The 15557-nt window shown below is 52.3% G+C and overlaps 5 protein-coding genes across 5 annotated transcripts; 1 reads left to right on the top strand and 4 right to left on the bottom strand.

The window, feature by feature from the left end:
- Positions 1-39: 39 nt before the first annotated feature.
- Positions 40-2593, bottom strand: ASPACDRAFT_118327 (acetoacetate--CoA ligase family protein). The gene is made up of 2 exons (XM_020196158.1): positions 2137-2593; positions 40-2054 (listed from the first exon to the last, which is right to left on the bottom strand). Exons 1-2 carry the CDS (start codon positions 2350-2352, stop codon positions 198-200), a joined length of 2073 nt encoding a protein of 690 aa, XP_020056597.1. The 5' UTR covers positions 2353-2593; the 3' UTR covers positions 40-197.
- A 1645-nt stretch (positions 2594-4238) lies between these two features.
- On the top strand, positions 4239-6278 carry lcb2 (putative serine palmitoyltransferase 2; the record flags this gene model as incomplete). The annotated part of the gene is made up of 1 exon (XM_020199524.1): positions 4239-6278. The coding sequence occupies one exon, from the start codon at positions 4239-4241 to the stop codon at positions 6276-6278; it is 2040 nt and encodes a 679-aa protein (XP_020056596.1).
- A 1518-nt stretch (positions 6279-7796) lies between these two features.
- Positions 7797-9095, bottom strand: ASPACDRAFT_42842 (PQ-loop repeat-containing protein; the record flags this gene model as incomplete). The annotated part of the gene is made up of 1 exon (XM_020201163.1): positions 7797-9095. One exon carries the CDS (start codon positions 9093-9095, stop codon positions 7797-7799), a length of 1299 nt encoding a protein of 432 aa, XP_020056595.1.
- Positions 9096-10812: 1717 nt separating this feature from the next.
- ASPACDRAFT_42841 (uncharacterized protein) lies at positions 10813-11890 on the bottom strand (the record flags this gene model as incomplete). Its single annotated transcript, XM_020201162.1, has 3 exons — positions 10813-11042; positions 11137-11381; positions 11544-11890. The coding sequence occupies 3 exons, from the start codon at positions 11888-11890 to the stop codon at positions 10813-10815; spliced, it is 822 nt and encodes a 273-aa protein (XP_020056594.1).
- Positions 11891-12149: 259 nt separating this feature from the next.
- Positions 12150-15464, bottom strand: ASPACDRAFT_78172 (SH3 domain-containing protein). Its single transcript, XM_020205126.1, has 7 exons — positions 15208-15464; positions 14784-15146; positions 14519-14671; positions 14399-14472; positions 13982-14345; positions 13779-13933; positions 12150-13730 (listed from the first exon to the last, which is right to left on the bottom strand). The coding sequence occupies exons 1-7, from the start codon at positions 15233-15235 to the stop codon at positions 12597-12599; spliced, it is 2271 nt and encodes a 756-aa protein (XP_020056593.1). The 5' UTR covers positions 15236-15464; the 3' UTR covers positions 12150-12596.
- Between the last annotated feature and the right edge of the window lie 93 nt (positions 15465-15557).

The following is a 15557-nucleotide window of genomic DNA, read 5'->3' as shown; positions in this document are numbered from 1 at the left end:
TGGTTGGTCATGTGTTTAATAATGATTCAGGATCTAGATCGAGCCGAGGATATATTCCTAGCAGCAATTGCTTCATGATTTCTAAAGACACACGAAAAAACATGCTCGAGCCCGACAAGGAAATCTAATCATTAAATATTCTCCTACAGTATACTTTGCTGACATGTAACTCATACCACTCATTAGCAATTCTCAACTTAGTTCGCTGTCGCCCAGGTGCGGTACCAGTCCAGGCAAGAGGCATTAGCGACACTCGCACCAATCTTGATGTTCAACCCGCATAGGATCTGTTTAACCGCATTCTCGACCTTCTTACCGTTGGACGTCACAGGAATCTCAGGGCATACGGCCACGATTCCCGGTACGTGGCGAGGACTGAGCTCTTTGCGGATTGTCGCCTGAATGCGAGCCGCAAGATTCGCCGATATGACCTCGTAAGCCGCCCCAGGCGGCAGCAATTTGACAAAAAGAACGACTGTCTCGTCTGTGTCAACCCCATCACGTCTTCGTCCAATGCAGAGAGAGTCCTCCACCTCTTCTGCGAAATGTTTGAGCAGAATGTTGTAAATCTCTGCACTTCCGAAACGGACTCCAGCCGGTTTCAGGACGCCGTCACTGCGACCCAGCATGACTACTCCTCCAGTCTGTGGATTCACACGCACGAAATCGCCGTGGTGCCAAATCGATGAACCGAACACGTCGAAGTAGCTCTTGCGATATTTCTCCGCCCCTATGGGACCCGGAGGCCAGAACATCACCGGTTGTGCGGGGAAAGGTCTGGTGCAGACAAGGTCGCCTGGTTCGCCAGAGGTGCTGATGTCGTTGCCGGCATAGTCATAGACTGAAACGGCCATGCCTAAGCAGCGGCACTGAATTTCGCCCTTGTAAACGGGAAGAATGGGGCAGCTGCCGCAGAAGAGCGACAGGATATCGGTTCCTCCGGTAATTGAGCCCAGCATAATGTCTGCCTTGATAGATGAATAGACATACTCAAACGTAGACGGAGCTAAAGGTGAGCCCGTGCTGTAGATGGCTTTCAATGTCTGCAGGCTCACCGGCCGATGAGGGTGCTGCGTGGGATTTAGAGATGCCTGCTCCAAGATGGACAGATACTTGGCCGATGTGCCAAAGTGACTGATCTGTAGTTCATCTATCAGACGCGGCATGGCCATCTCCCCACTGCCACCTTCAGAATCGAACGGTCGAAATGGCGAGCCATCGTAGAGGACTATGGTGGCGCCGCTGGCCAAGCCAGAAACAAGCCAGTGCCACATCATCCAGGTCGTGGTTGTGAAGTAGAACACTCGGTCTCCGGGACGTATATCGCAGTGAAGAACATGCTCTTTTTTATGTTGGAGAAGCGTTCCCAGAGCACCGTGTACGATAGGCTTCGGTGCTCCCGTTGTGCCGGAAGAATATAGTATGTAGACTGGATGATCTGGCTCCAGACTCGCGAAGTCCAGAGGTGTTGCAGCATCTTTAACCTGCGCAAGAAAAAAATCGTACGGAACGGCCTTGCCTTGCAGCGGCTTCACTTCTTCCAGCTGGAATTCATAAGAGTCGACGGTACGGAACACGACCAGGAGCTCAAGATTGGGCAAACCAGGAACAATCTCCCGCAGCTTCGCATCTGCGCCGTGAACTTTCCCGTTGTACAACGATGCATTGTCGGCAAACAAGATCTTCGGTTCAATCTGCTTTAGGCGTTCCAACACGGCGTGAACTCCGGTATCTGGAGAGACACCTGTCCAGAAGGCACCAATTGACGTTGTTGCGAGCATCGCAACGACAGTGTTTGTATGGTTTCCCAGAAACCCAGCGACGCGGTCCCCCACCTGCAAGCCTGCCTCTTTCAACGCGTTGGCACATTTTCTGACCCGATCTCGCAACTCCTTCCAGGACACGTATTCACGACCCGATTCCGTGGCAGCAATGACAGCCACCGCATCCTCGTCAGGAGACGAGGTTGGGTAAAGAAGATTCTCAGCGAAGTTCAGCTTGCTTCCGTCGAAGAATTTAGGTCGTGGAAAGAGAAGTTGCTCTGAACTCAAGGCCTGCGGTCTGATTAGCATCGCCTCCAAACCCTGCTTCGTGAAGTGACACAAGCGTCATCATCTCCATCAGTAATCTACTCACGCGGCTGTAAGGCTGACGAGCCACAATGGCAGTGTATTTCCAGACCTGCTCCCAGAACTTTGCTGGCTCTGCTATGCTCCACTCCCAGAGATCATTGTATGATTCCAGCGACAGGAGATGCTCCTTGTTGACAGTCTTGATGAAGTCATGGATCTGAGTGGTATGAGGAGAGGAGTGTCGCCATAGCTCCTTCGATTCTTCTCCGTTGGTAGCCATGAGCTCTACCAGTCGTGTGTTTTGCTTCCGACAGATAGAAGGTGACAGTTTGTGTCTAGGAAGAAGGGTCCAAATCTAGGGAAATCTGGCTGTCAAGAACCGAGGGTCCGAAGCGGTTGCCGTTCCAGTGAATACGTGGTTGCTGCCTGTCACCCAAACTCAATTACTACCTGATCAGTAGGTATTGGTACAAGTGAGGGCCGACGAGTCGGATTCTTAAGGTGATTTTCCAGTATCTCAAGTTCTAGGTCTGGCTACTATAACTACTTATAGATCGACTGGAGCATTTTATGGGGCATTCCGGGGCGGAACGGGGGCGGAACAGAGCGGATAACAGCGGGGAACAGAGTCAAGAACAAAGCCAACAATGATAATAAGTACGGGGACTACTGAACAATCACCATCCAAGTAGACGGTGAAAATGACTCTGTGTGGGCAAAGGTGCGAATGCAAGCTGAATCTAGGGAGATGCGCAGGTAGTGTAGAGTCATGCATGCTGGCCTGAGGCAGAAACAGTTCTGCATAAGTCTGTTGTCTGTTGACCAGTTGAGCCTCGAGTAAAGTTGTATCCAACCACCCATGTACAGTGCAGCAGAAGCTGGAGATAAGTGGCGGTGAAATTCCTCCGTGCATCGAAGGATGTACACTGTACATATAGAGTAGGCTACCAGTTTACAATTCAATGTACAACAGAAGTGCAGTGTGGCAGTTCATGCACCTTGCGTTGCCCCTTTCTTATTTTCTTACTGAGCCCCGTACTGTACGTTGTTCTGACTCCGTCCACCTGAGCGGGAAAGATTGATTACCAGGGCAGAACCAATTGACCAATTGCTCAACCACCGAAACGGCTGGGAACGAGGGTCCAACTTACCGCTCCATTACCGCTCCGTGACATCCGCTTACTACTACTTACAGGGAAAGGAAAAAAAAGGAAAAAAAGAAAAAAGAAAAAAAAACCGAAATAAAGAAAAAGAAGCAGTAAAAAAAGAATAAAGTGGAATAGGACCCATCGGGGCGTGCTGAGGATGGGAACGCTTAATTTGTTTATCCTCATTAGTTCTTCATTAATAATACCCAATGGGCTGATATGACCATGGGTTGGTTCTGCACTCTGCACAAATCAGTCATTCAATCAATCAGTTCTCGACCTTTTCAGGAACGAGTCCCTCCCGAATTGTTCGACTCGACTCTCACTTACTCGCTCACTACCCGTTCGTTCCCACCACCACCTTCTCCTCTCCTCATCTCCTCCTCCACCACCACCACCACCACCACTACAACATCCGTCTTCTCTTCTCTCCTCCTCACCATCATCCGCACTTCGCTTTCTTTTCCGGTGGGTTAGTGTTCGTGCGGATTCTCCTGTCCTGGCCTCAAGGATTTTAAATTTACCTTGTTCGTTGCAGGGCTCCGAGCCTCCTGCTACTGTTGCTCCACGTGCAAAAGGTACAGTACCTGACCGATCATCTCTGATTCTCCGCCGCCCCCCCCCTCTCCTAAATGGTCATCTTTTTGACCTTTCGCGATTACTTCTCCTTTCTTTACACTTTGTTCTCCTTTTGCAAAAGCCCTTTTGTTCCCCTTGTAATTTCTTGCGCTGTGTGCTCCCCGAATGTCTTGCCATTTTGCGACACTCAATTGCCCAAGTCACTGACCATGTTCTCAACGGCCATTTAGGTGGACAATCTACGAACGCCGTTTGCTGTTCATACCAATTGGAGACAACAAGCGGCTAGGTAACATCAGCCAGCGAGCGGATCTTTCCTTTACTCGAAAAATCGTGAGTGCTGCCGACCAGGTGGTTCTTGCCGTCTCCAGCCGACTGCGCTCTTCCTCCTATCGAACCCGCACGATTCTCCGTGTCTCTGTCCGGCTGCTTCCTTGCGATGCCTCGTCGAGCTGCCGGTCCTTCTCTCACCAACGATCCTTCTAACGCTCCCTTCTCTTCCTCCGTTTCTGTCAAGGGCGGCATTGCCATCAAGGCGCCCTCCGTGAAACCTAGTCGCCTAAGCCAACTCTTCTCTACCTCTCCGAAGTCAAGGGCTGAGCCTCAGACTGTGCAGGGTACTGTTCAGTCGCTTAGTGGAAGCTCCCATTCTAGTACGGTCGCACCGCCGATCAGCTCTGCTTCTCTGTCGCTTCCTACAATCTCTCTCTCAACGGCAACCGCGGGTAACCCCAACATGGATGAGCCCCCGACCACGTTATTCCAGCCCCCTTCGCCTGAAGAGGCTCGTCGGCTGGCCAAGCAACATGCTCAGTTCGGCCCAATCGGTCACCACAGTCACCGCTATTCCAGCCGACATCCTGGCGGGCCTTTTCCGGAGCCTATAATGGACGAGCCGCCCTATTATTATCTGCTCACGACTTATATCAGTTACCTTATCCTCATTGCTTTTGGACATGTGCGCGATTTCTTCGGAAAGCGGTTCCGCGAAGAGAACTACCGTCACCTGAAGCCCCGGAATGGCTATGGGGCGCTCAACAGCGATTTTGACAACTTCTACGTGCGCCGCCTCAAGCTCCGCATCAACGATTGTTTCGAAAGGCCAGTGACTGGCGTGCCTGGCCGATACATCACCCTGATCGATCGGGCCACGGACGACCACAATCGACACTTTTATTTGACCGGCACGACAACTGATACACTGAACCTGAGTTCATACAACTACCTTGGATTCGCTCAGTCTGAAGGCCCATGTGCTGATATCGCCGAGGCGACGCTCCGGAAGTATGGAATCACCTCACCAAGCACCCGTGCTGAAACCGGCACGCAAGATCTGCATGTCGAGGTTGAAGACTTGGTCGCCAAATTTGTCGGTAAAGAAGCCTCAATGGTCTTCTCCATGGGATTCGGAACCAATGCGAACATTTTCCCGGCTCTCGTCAACAAAGGCTGCTTGATCATCTCGGATGAGCTGAACCACGCATCCATCCGATTCGGTGCCCGTCTTTCCGGTGCCTCCATTGCTATGTTCAGACACAATGACATGCGCGATCTCGAGGCGAAGCTACGTGAGGCCATTAGTCAGGGACAACCACGCACTCACCGCCCATGGAAGAAGATCCTAGTTGTGGTGGAGGGACTCTACTCTATGGAGGGATCAATGTGCAACCTTCCTGGCTTGATCGAGTTAAAGAGACGCTACAAGTACAACCTGTTTATTGATGAAGCGCACTCGATCGGTGCGGTTGGACCCCGAGGCCGTGGTGTTTGTGATTATTTCGGTATCGATACCAACGAGGTGGATGTTCTTATGGGCACGCTCACCAAGTCTTTCGGTGCCAACGGCGGTTACATTGCAGCAGATAAGGCCATGATTGATAAACTGCGAGCCACGAACTCCGGCGTGTTCTATGGAGAAGCACCTGCTCCAGCAGTCTTGGCTCAAATTATGTCGGCACTGCGACTGATTCAGGGCGAGCTTGTCCCCGGTCAGGGTGAAGAGCGACTACAGCGCTTGGCCTTTAACTCCCGGTATCTGCGCCTGGGATTGAAGCGTCTTGGCTTTATAGTGTATGGTCACGACGACTCGCCGATTATCCCTGTTCTCCTCTTTAATCCTGCCAAGATGCCTGCCTTCTCTCACGAGATGCTGAAGCGGAAGATCTCCGTTGTTGTTGTGGGCTATCCTGCCACCCCCTTGGTCTCGTCTCGTGCCCGTTTCTGTGTGTCGGCCGCCCACACTAAGGAAGACCTCGATCGTATCTTGACCGCCTGTGACGAGATCGGCAACGTGTTGCAACTCAAGTTCTCCACGGGAATTGCAGGTGGTGCTCTACCGGCGAATGAGGAAATGACGCCCCCTCCAGAGATGGAGAAGGCATGGCATCGCAAGCGGACTCCTAAGGTTGTGCCTCCCAGATGGCCGATTGAGGATGTTATCAGACGGGGTGTACAAGATGTCAAATCGCCTCTGTTTTAGATAAATCTTCTTGCCGGGGAGGAGCTACCATGTCTGCTTTGGAGCTTTGCTGGCCTGTCCGGAAGTCAAATCTGTCAGTCCATGTGAAAATGGTTGCTGTTGCATATATTGTTTCAGAGTCTTCAGGTACATTTTCCAAGCCGGTTGTTCTCTCGCAGCCGGTCATTCAATGCCGTGTATCGCTGGTCGATCGGAGGCAGTCTCTTCTTTCACCACGAGCTGTGTGTGTATCATTAGCTGAACCTAACAAATGTCGCACTTCATGTCCTTATCTGCCCCCCCTTTCTTCTTATGCACAGAAAACCAAGAGAAATCATGGGATGACATTCACGCTCATGAACCGACTCCATTTATACACTGTTTATTTATTTTTTCCCCCTCTTCTTTCACCCATTGCCTCCTCAGTTCGTTTTCTACCTCCTGCACGGACATTGCATTGGCTGTGTACATGATTTCGACGTTGTTTTTCCCCACCCACCTTGCCTTTTTCCGCAGCAATTGAACTTGTACTGTACCTATACTGAAACTAAAACTAATGAGATCGATGAGAGCGAAAGGGAAACGCGGGGCTCTGGAAACGCAGGGAACACAGGCTGAAGGTCGCTTGAAAGCTTTTTTGTTTTCTTGTCTTTCCATCAGAGACGAAGGGAGAAATGGGACCGGGACTTCTAATAGTGGTTGATTTATAATTGAATGACTGATTTATTCGTTTTTATGACTATATACATACCTATCATTGGTTCTCCTTTTTCGGGGGAAGGAGGTGAAGATGGGAAATCGTGGTGGTTTTGCTTGAGCACAGTACGTTGAAGGCAGTAGATTAGGTATGGCTCTATCTACGTTCAGAGTCTTTAGTAGATAGGCTGGAGTAATTTGTATGAGAAAGTGTCTGATATTAAGAGCTCTGCTTGGCCAAGGTTCTTCTTGGCTGCACTCTTATGCATGATGTATGGCTGTATGGATAATGTGCAGAAGCAGGCCAAAATCGACCAGGGAGAAAGTAGAGGCGAATCTATCGTCTCGGCCACATGAAAAAAAGCAGAAAGAACTGGAACCTGGAGGGGGGAACAGGTTGAGCGACCTCTATGCAAACAAGGATCAAGCCAGTTAGGCCAACTAGTGGAATCAATGCAATGCGCCCCCGTGTTGTATGTGATAAGCCCCGTTCGCTTTCCAAGAGAAACAAAAATAAACCCCAGAAAGGAAACCAATAACGCCGGTAGGATGAGTATAAGTACGCTGATAGGGTCGCGCAGAGTGATAATACCCCCAACGATGATGAGGTTAAGAACAGATCCCGAAAAATGATGATATAATATCCTGAAACCCGAGCAAGCTGATAACATGGGTATGTGGTGTAATGTGAGATGTGGGGTGATGATAGGCATAAAGTCGTGTGATAATCATGTCCAGCCGATAGGCAGAAAAACAGGTCCCGAGACCGAGGCTTTGCCGGGGAGACCGTGGATGGCTGCGTAGTACGACAATCCTGCAGGTTTGGTTTGAGTGACGTGAGATTCAAACAGCCCCGTATCTCTCGCGGTCATGTTGACGGAGCAGGGCCTGATTCTCGGGATTGCGAGGCGTGGCGACGGCAGAGGATGACACCGAGGGGATCCAGCCCCTCATCCAGCCGCGGACACGAGTCCAGTGGCTGCGACCATCCTTGGGGTCCTCGACCTCCATGATGGATTCGTCGTCGCGGGAGCCGTAGACCAGGAACTGCACGCCCATGGTGCCGTCGAAGGCCAAAACGCCGAACGCCCCCAAGAAGAAGGGGATGGCCCGGCTCACCCACTCGGCTCGGTTGTTGCCGTCCGCATCTGCCCATCCGCCACCGCCGTAGGCAGGGAAGTCGTACCAGGCGTTGGGGTTGGTAAGCAGGGAGGCCGAGTAGAAGAAGTTGCCGGAGAAGGCAGCCATGAAGAGGAGCGGCGAGAGGCCGGAGGTGCTCTTCCGGCAGTAGTTCTTGTAGAGCTGGGGCGGCCGCGAGCCCAGATAGAGGACCGTGGACATCCAGGATATGATGCGGCCAAGCACTTCGAGAGCATGCGGGGAGAGGCCAGATGCTGTCGCTGTTGCTTGGACTTCGGTAGGAGCAGCGTTGGCGAGGACGGCACACAGCATGGAAGCGAGCAGGAGGGTGCGAGGGGAGCCGATGGGCAGACTAGGCCCGCTGCTGCTGGTGCGGATGATGGAGCGGCGGGAGGAGCTGTACTTCTCATTGCTGTAGGATGGTGACTGGCCGTTGGACACGCTAACAGTGGGCTCTTTGAGGTCCTTCATGTCTTTGGGGGTCGACACGGGAATGCCCGCCAGGGGACGTGGGACATGAGAGATCGAGTCGTCCTCTGAGAAGGGAACGCCCTCCAGAATACCTCCCGTTCCATTATCATAGTGCGAGTGGGTGAGGGCACCATAGCCGTCCTGTCCCCGTCTATAGATTGTGTACCAGAAGTATTGGAAGACGAGGGTGACGTCGACAAAGACGTAGTACCCGGCCACGATCACCTGCCAGCCGGCTTGTCGGGTGAGCAAGGCGCCCAGGAGATTGCAGGCGTCACCTAGACACCACTCGACCAGGAAGAAGAGTGACAGTCCTGATGTTGATTGGAGTTGGATGTTCTTGTAAATTTGCGGGAGCTGTGCGAATAGCCAGGAGATGATGCTAAGTGTTCCCAGGAGGGAGGATATCAAGGCTAACGACGTAGGCACGCAGACGTGGAGGTAGGAGGATATGGCAGCGAGGAAAGGCGAGGTTGGTTCGCAGTGCTGGGGCAGCGTAGGTTGCAGGTATTGTATCAAAGGAGGAGGCATGGTTTGAGGTAGGTTGTATGCTGTGTCTAGAGCGATTTGACTGAGGTAAACGGATTGTCTTTATTCCAGAGTGCTGAGCGTTGGGCAGCGGTCTTGAGGCCTGTCTGAGAGGAGGGATTGATATGATAAGAGGCGTAGGCGTAGATAAGACGGAATAGGGCTGTAGTGCGGTAGTGGTTCTATCTATCGGGATAAGACAAAGGGTGGGGTCGGGAAAATGAGTGACAAAGATGGTTGTCTAAGAGGGAGGGGAGAGAGAGTGAGGATGAAAGAGAATGAAGAAGGGGAAGGGGAAGGGGAGAGGAAAGGAAGAAGGGGGATGAGTGGGAATGGGGGAGTGGGAGGAATGCTGATAGTTACGAAAGAGGAAAAGACGAAGTGACTGGAGAAGGAAAGAGTCACACTCCATTTGGGGATGGAGTCACGAGGCCCTTGGGATGAATGGATGCCACTGATAGCTGAATCGATAACCTTTCCTTTCCCCTATCGCCTGGCCCTGATTGGGTTCTCGGAGGAGGGTCGGAACCACTCATCCACTGACTAACTGTGATTATTAGTTCACTATTTGTGAGTTCTCATAAATCGATCAATTTGTTCATATCATCAGTTCATCCCCAGAGCAGCAGCTGACTGTCGATCCCATTCATCCACTCAGCCACTCATCCACCAGCATCCGAGTCTGATAAGGATGATCCATGCCTCTCAACTTTATCCCAGCAAGGCAGCCAGCCCATGGGGATTTCCATGGATTGCGGGATCTCCACAGGATAACCATAACAGGGCGCTTTTCCAGTATGATGACATGGATTATCCCTTCATTGCCCTAAGATGGCCTCTGGCTTTCTTCAGCTCCACGTCATCAGCCACTCATTCTCCGTTTGAGTTTGATCTCAGCTCTAACCACCGGGCGAAATAGATTATCCCGATAAGGCGTCCATACCAATCAATCATTGTGTTGTAACTGTTGTTTGACAGCGACAAACGCAAACACTGACAGATGTCTCAAGACCCCGTTAGAAGCTTCCCTCCTGACGATCGACGCCTTACTCAAATTCCCCAGACTGATTTGCGATTATCAACCCTTGACTGTCTGTTTTCCACAGAGTCAATAGTCCCGATCTCGACGTTGAACTTATTTTTGACAGATCTGGTTTTGAGATGAGGTTCCCCCAGATTCCGATCCAGCCACCGAACCAGGGTCCAAGTGGCGCTAAAGTGCTGCAAGGCACCGGCCGCAACGATGATGATATCCCACTCGGCATTGTCGTCATTCTCCTTCAGCATCTGCCAGTGTTCCTTGATTGGACCTAGAAGTATAGGTTGATGTGATGCTAAGATGTGTCCGTGCTAGTGTCCTCCTGCATTGACACTATGGCACTATAAAGAGGTGAATGAAGCCCTTCGGATGAATCGAACATCTAGCAAAATCAACAGTATCTCGCTCTACTGTTGAGCTACAAGGGCAAATGGTGGCACTTACACGGCAGGGCATCACAGCACAGCTTAGCACAGCATAACACTATCAGTGCAGGCAGCTGTACACCTAAATGCAAACAGAGAAGCTTAGTCACTAACTGGCTTTGATAGATTCATCAAACCATCTCTCCATCATCACTATTGACAAGTGCTTAAGCCAGAGGCTTATCCCGTAAACATGAGCAAGAACAACAATCAAGCGCATCAACCGTCAAAGACCGTCTACAACCTAACGAACACATCACCTACAAACATCCACAAACAAAGTCTCAAAGCCCAATCCCTCAACAACCAACCGGACCTCCTCCCAGGAATCAATAATTCCCCTCCCCATCTCCTTCCCGACTACCATACCCCTCCCCATCCCCCGAACCACTCCTCCTCGACGAACTCCGATGATGCCTATGCCGATGATGGCGATGGTGGTGATGGTGGTGATGATGCCCATGCCCATGCCCATGCCGGTGGTGACTATGGCTATGGCTATGGCTATGGCTACTACTCCGATGACTATAATGACTCCCCCGCTCATCGTCACTCCCACTATAGTGACTCCCCCCCGCACCACCACCACCGTAAATACTTCCATCATGATCCTCCTTCCCCCTCGCCTCCTTCAGTTTATTCTCCATCAAACTCCCCAAAATCGCCCCGCCCACCGCCCCAAGCAGCCCATGGCTCTTCTTATGGCCCAGGTAGAACCCCGTCGTGCCGCCGAGGATGGCCCCGCCGAGGCCGCGGTCGGAGGATCCGGGGTTGTCGCCGTTGTCGTCCGGTTGGGGCTGGGAGAGGTCGTGTTGGGATGGGTTGCTACGAGCTTGATTAGTGACGCTCACGAAGGAATGATCGACACCCGGGGTTTTTGGCTGAGGGTGAGATCATCGGACGAGAAGTAGCGAACAAGCCCCGCGGGGACGCAGCCAGCAGCCAGAAGAAAAAAGAAAAAAAAAATAAAAGAGAGGCGAATCTCACTAATATTCCGCGTTACTTCCCTGTCTGACTATCCCATGCGGCGGAGGCGGAAGGGGCTCATATTGCGGACCCAGACGGTTGTGGTCATAGTCGTAGTCGTAGTAGTGCGGCGGTGGCTGTTGATCCTGTTGATCAAGGGCTGGGGCTGGGGGGGCTCCTCCGCCAGCTTCGTCCGGATGAGAGCGGGGGATCTGGGTTACATCGTACTGCGAGGTGTAGCCGTAGGGCTGCTGTTGCTGGTAGTTCGGGGGGAATTGGTCATGGTCAGCGGAGGGGTAGTTGTAGTTGTAGTCATACTGCTGCTGCGCTGGTGGGGGTTGCGAGGAGGAGTATGGGTCGCCGCCCATTTTGACGGACGTTTGGGTCGGGATAGAGATTTGAAGGTCAGGGCGGGAGTCAAACTGGCTGCATTACAGGTTTTTATCTATCTACCGGGCAGCAAAGCAAACATTTACTACGGCTTACGTTGGTTACAGTGGATTGGAGATGACATGGCAGGAGGGAGGGAGGGCCAGCTGACGGTGCCGCGCGACAGCCTTGCAGCCCTCACGAGATGCAGGGCACATTCCACCATCACTCGACGCCATATCATATACCTCGATTCTTCCCAAACACACTGAAGATCATGCATTTCTCTCATCCAAACACAATACGCAAATGCAGATGCAAATGAATGAAATGAACATCTCTTCATAAAACTATTCAAAAATAAAAACGACAGGATCTGGTCTAGATTGCCTGAAGTTTGGGGGGTATCCCAGCAGCCATGTAGTAGGCTGGAAAGAAAGAACAAAACATATGATGGTCAGTCCCCAATTCATGAGACTGAATAAAACAGAATGCAAACAAAGGAAATCAGAACTATACGATCCTATAGACCCGAGCCGCTCCAGAGCCGCACTCGTCGTGCACCTACCAGAGCGGCGAACAGAACACCATAGGCCAGCTGTTGCCATGCGTCCAGCACATGGCAAGTTCAGGCCCCATGGGGTGGATAAAAAAGCTGGACCAGGAGTTCATCAACGATGGACAATCCACCTTTTACGACAGGCATCAAGCCTGAGACCGTATATCCGCTCTACTTGCCGACTCCCGTACTCGGCGACCAACCCATTCAGCCAGCATGGAATCCAGCTGGCTGCTCATTTCTCGCAGTCTCTTGCTCTCTTCCTTGAACAGGCAGCCAGTGATCGGGTGATCAGGACCAGCAGGCGGAATATTCGAGTTGTCATGGACGATCACGAACAAATCACGGATGTCGTTCTCTTCTTCTAAATAGGTTCGCAAGCTTGCGTCACTCCATGTAGGGGTAGGCGCAGATGCGTTGCTAAACGAGGAACGAGCATCAATGCCTCGACTGTCGCGATGACTCGTAACAGGAGACATGGGCGGGGAAACCGAGATAACAGAATGTCTTGCCGGATTGGAGAAATCCATCCCTGGTCCGGGTCCGAGAGGCGAAACCGGGGCCTCTTCGATCGAAGCACTGTCCGGAGAGTCAAATCCCTGGTTCTGATAATCCAACTGTCTCGGTTGGAATCTCTGTGGGGGCGATGCCACCGAACGCTGCGCGTAGGATACATTCTCGGACGCATCTTGCCAGTCGCCGTTCGATTCAACTGGTGACGTTATTTGATCCTGCGCTTCGGGCTGCACCAGTTTCTTCGCAGGGCTCGGTACCCGAGCGGAAGACATCATGACCTCCTGGCTGTCATCGAATGGCCCCAGTGGGGGTGATGAGGGGATGTCATCCGCTTCTTCCGATGTGACTTGTCGGATGGTTTGATCCGACTTGCTGCTCATCGCAGACTTGATGCTTCGGTCAATAGTAGCAGGCTCCTGTTCACGAGGGAAGTCCTGCTTCGTTGGAGAGAGTGCCACCGGAGGTTGCTTCTGCAGCTTACTGGGCTGCTTCTGCACCACCATCTGCTTGGGGGATCGAGCTTCAGGAGAGACTGGGGAGGGTAACGAATCCAGGGATGTTTTAGGCTGGGGTGAAGATCGGGAGAATTCGTTCGAGTTCTTCTCTGCTTCATCAGTATCCTCGTCGTGGGACTTGGACTTCTTGTCCTTCCTCTTGAAGAGGCCGCTCAGCATTCCCGACTTCTTGTCTTTGCGCTTTTTATCCTCTTTGCTCTTGTCAATCGCACTGAGGGTCTTGTCGATATTCTCCATGCTGCCGCGGTTCTGATGCAGGTCAATAGACATTCGACGAGGTCGGAACAAGTGACTTACTTCAGTGGCATCGCTGGAGAGAGTACTACTGCCAATTTCATCCCGGAGCAGGTTGGGCGTCAGGGAAATCTTCTTGGTCTCCACGGTGTCGTCTCGGAAGAAGGAATCGGTATTGCGTACGGTGCCATTTCGCGACCGGCTCACACTGTTGTCGGCTACATTCTTCTTAGCCAAGGTCCCAGAGACCGGACTGAGACACTCACTTTCAGGCTCAAATAGCTCCTGGCTAGAGCGTTGCTTGATCGGACTGTTGCTAGCGGGCTCTTCAGTGTCATCGACGCCGCCTTCTTCGGAGCCCTTGTCGCGTTGCGACTTGGTCCTCAATGGCTGAACAACGATGTCATCCGCTTGGCCGTCATGTGCATCCTCCGCCTCCGCTCGCGAACCCTCGTCATCGTTGAAGGACGCCGCGTCGTCCAAGTCCTCATCGCTGGAGTACTCGATATCGGACGCCTCGATGTACGTCGGAGCGGTGAACTGGACGTTTTTGGTTGTTCTGCGACGCACCGCCCTCATCAGCGGGTTCTTCGATTTCTCCGAATTGTCTCCGAGCATGGTTGCCGAAAGCTACCACAGATAGTATCAGTAACTGGCCGAGATCCGACGGCGGCCACACTCACATCCACATTGCGATGCTTGTTCAATCTGGCGAGTCTCTCGGTCGGAGTTTCAATGTGTTCAGCGGGCAGATAGCCTGCTTACGGTGAGCTTAGATATACCTATAACAGCAGGTGACCTACCAATGCTACCGTCTTTGACAATCCGCACGAGCCACCAGTAGCTGTTGCTATCGTCCAGCAGCACCATGGTGTCACCCTTCGAGGCGTTAGCCTGTCCGTCGACGGTCGCGTAGAAGTTGTGCAGCGCATAGACGAATTCGAAGTCAATATCCTCTAGATTTGGGTTAGGTCCGACCGTGATTGGGGCCTCAAGGGGCAGAGAGTGCCCGAGAACCGGAGATTTCTGCGGTGTGACATGGGGATGAACGCAGGAGGCCAGACATACCGTCGTCAATGGACGGAGAGCTCGAAATCTTATCCATCATATCGTCATCTAGCATGTCATCACTTTCGCCGTCGGCCAGATCGCCTTCTTCGTGTTCACCGGAGAGATCGCCGTGGTGATCTATATCCTCAATCTCCTCGTCGTCGTCATCATCGTCATCGTCGTAGATATCGATGCCGTCGGCGCGGTTGTCACCAGGTTCGCCGTCCTGGGCGCTGGGACCATGCATGATTTCAGCTTTGGTATCCTGGTCGGCCTGGCGAAGCGCTTGTTCCTGGTGGGGGGCAATGCCCGATACATTCATGGGCTGTCTGGAGTGATCCTTGGCGGAAGGGGCATGGTGGTCCTGTAGGTCCATGGTATCTGTCATCATACATTTGCTGATCAGCACGACGGACACATGACTTCCACTCGTTGCACATACCAGCCCGGACAATCCGAGGCCTCGTCATTTTGACTATATTTCGCGCCTGCGAATTTACTGGTCGAGATGACAATTGGTTTGATGTTCCGGGGGCGAAAGAGCGACTTTTGGAATCATGAACATTGAAACCCGATGGCGAATGTAGATCGGCACGGCGCAGCGTCCCGGTGCGGCTCGAAAAGAAGGAGAGTCAAGAGCGGTCGGCGCAAAGAGTTGCAATAGCGAGGCGTGGAAGTAATTTTCCAGGGACGAAAGAACGAAGGCGACGGCCACGAGGAGCAACGGCGGGGGTGGGTACTTCAAGTCCGACCAGGGGGGGGGGGGGGGAGGAGGGAGGGAGGGAGTCGTCG

Source organism: Aspergillus aculeatus, assembly GCF_001890905.1.
Source record: "Aspergillus aculeatus ATCC 16872 unplaced genomic scaffold ASPACscaffold_7, whole genome shotgun sequence".
NCBI lineage: Eukaryota > Fungi > Ascomycota > Eurotiomycetes > Eurotiales > Aspergillaceae > Aspergillus > Aspergillus aculeatus.
The sequence above is the reverse complement of the archived record's forward strand: the minus strand, read 5'-3'. Positions and strand labels throughout refer to the sequence as shown.

Coding starts and splice junctions, on each gene's coding strand:
- ASPACDRAFT_118327 (XM_020196158.1), bottom strand. CDS start 2,352: ATGGCTACCAACGGAGAAGAATCGAAGGAGCTATGGCGACACTCCTCT. Junction 2,055..2,136: donor CTCGTCAGCCTTACAGCCGC/GTGAGTAGATTA, acceptor ATCAGACCGCAG/GCCTTGAGTTCAGAGCAACT.
- ASPACDRAFT_78172 (XM_020205126.1), bottom strand. CDS start 15,235: ATGACGAGGCCTCGGATTGTCCGGGCTG. Junction 14,473..14,518: donor TGTCAAAGACGGTAGCATTG/GTAGGTCACCTG, acceptor CACCGTAAGCAG/GCTATCTGCCCGCTGAACAC. Junction 14,346..14,398: donor ACAAGCATCGCAATGTGGAT/GTGAGTGTGGCC, acceptor TATCTGTGGTAG/CTTTCGGCAACCATGCTCGG.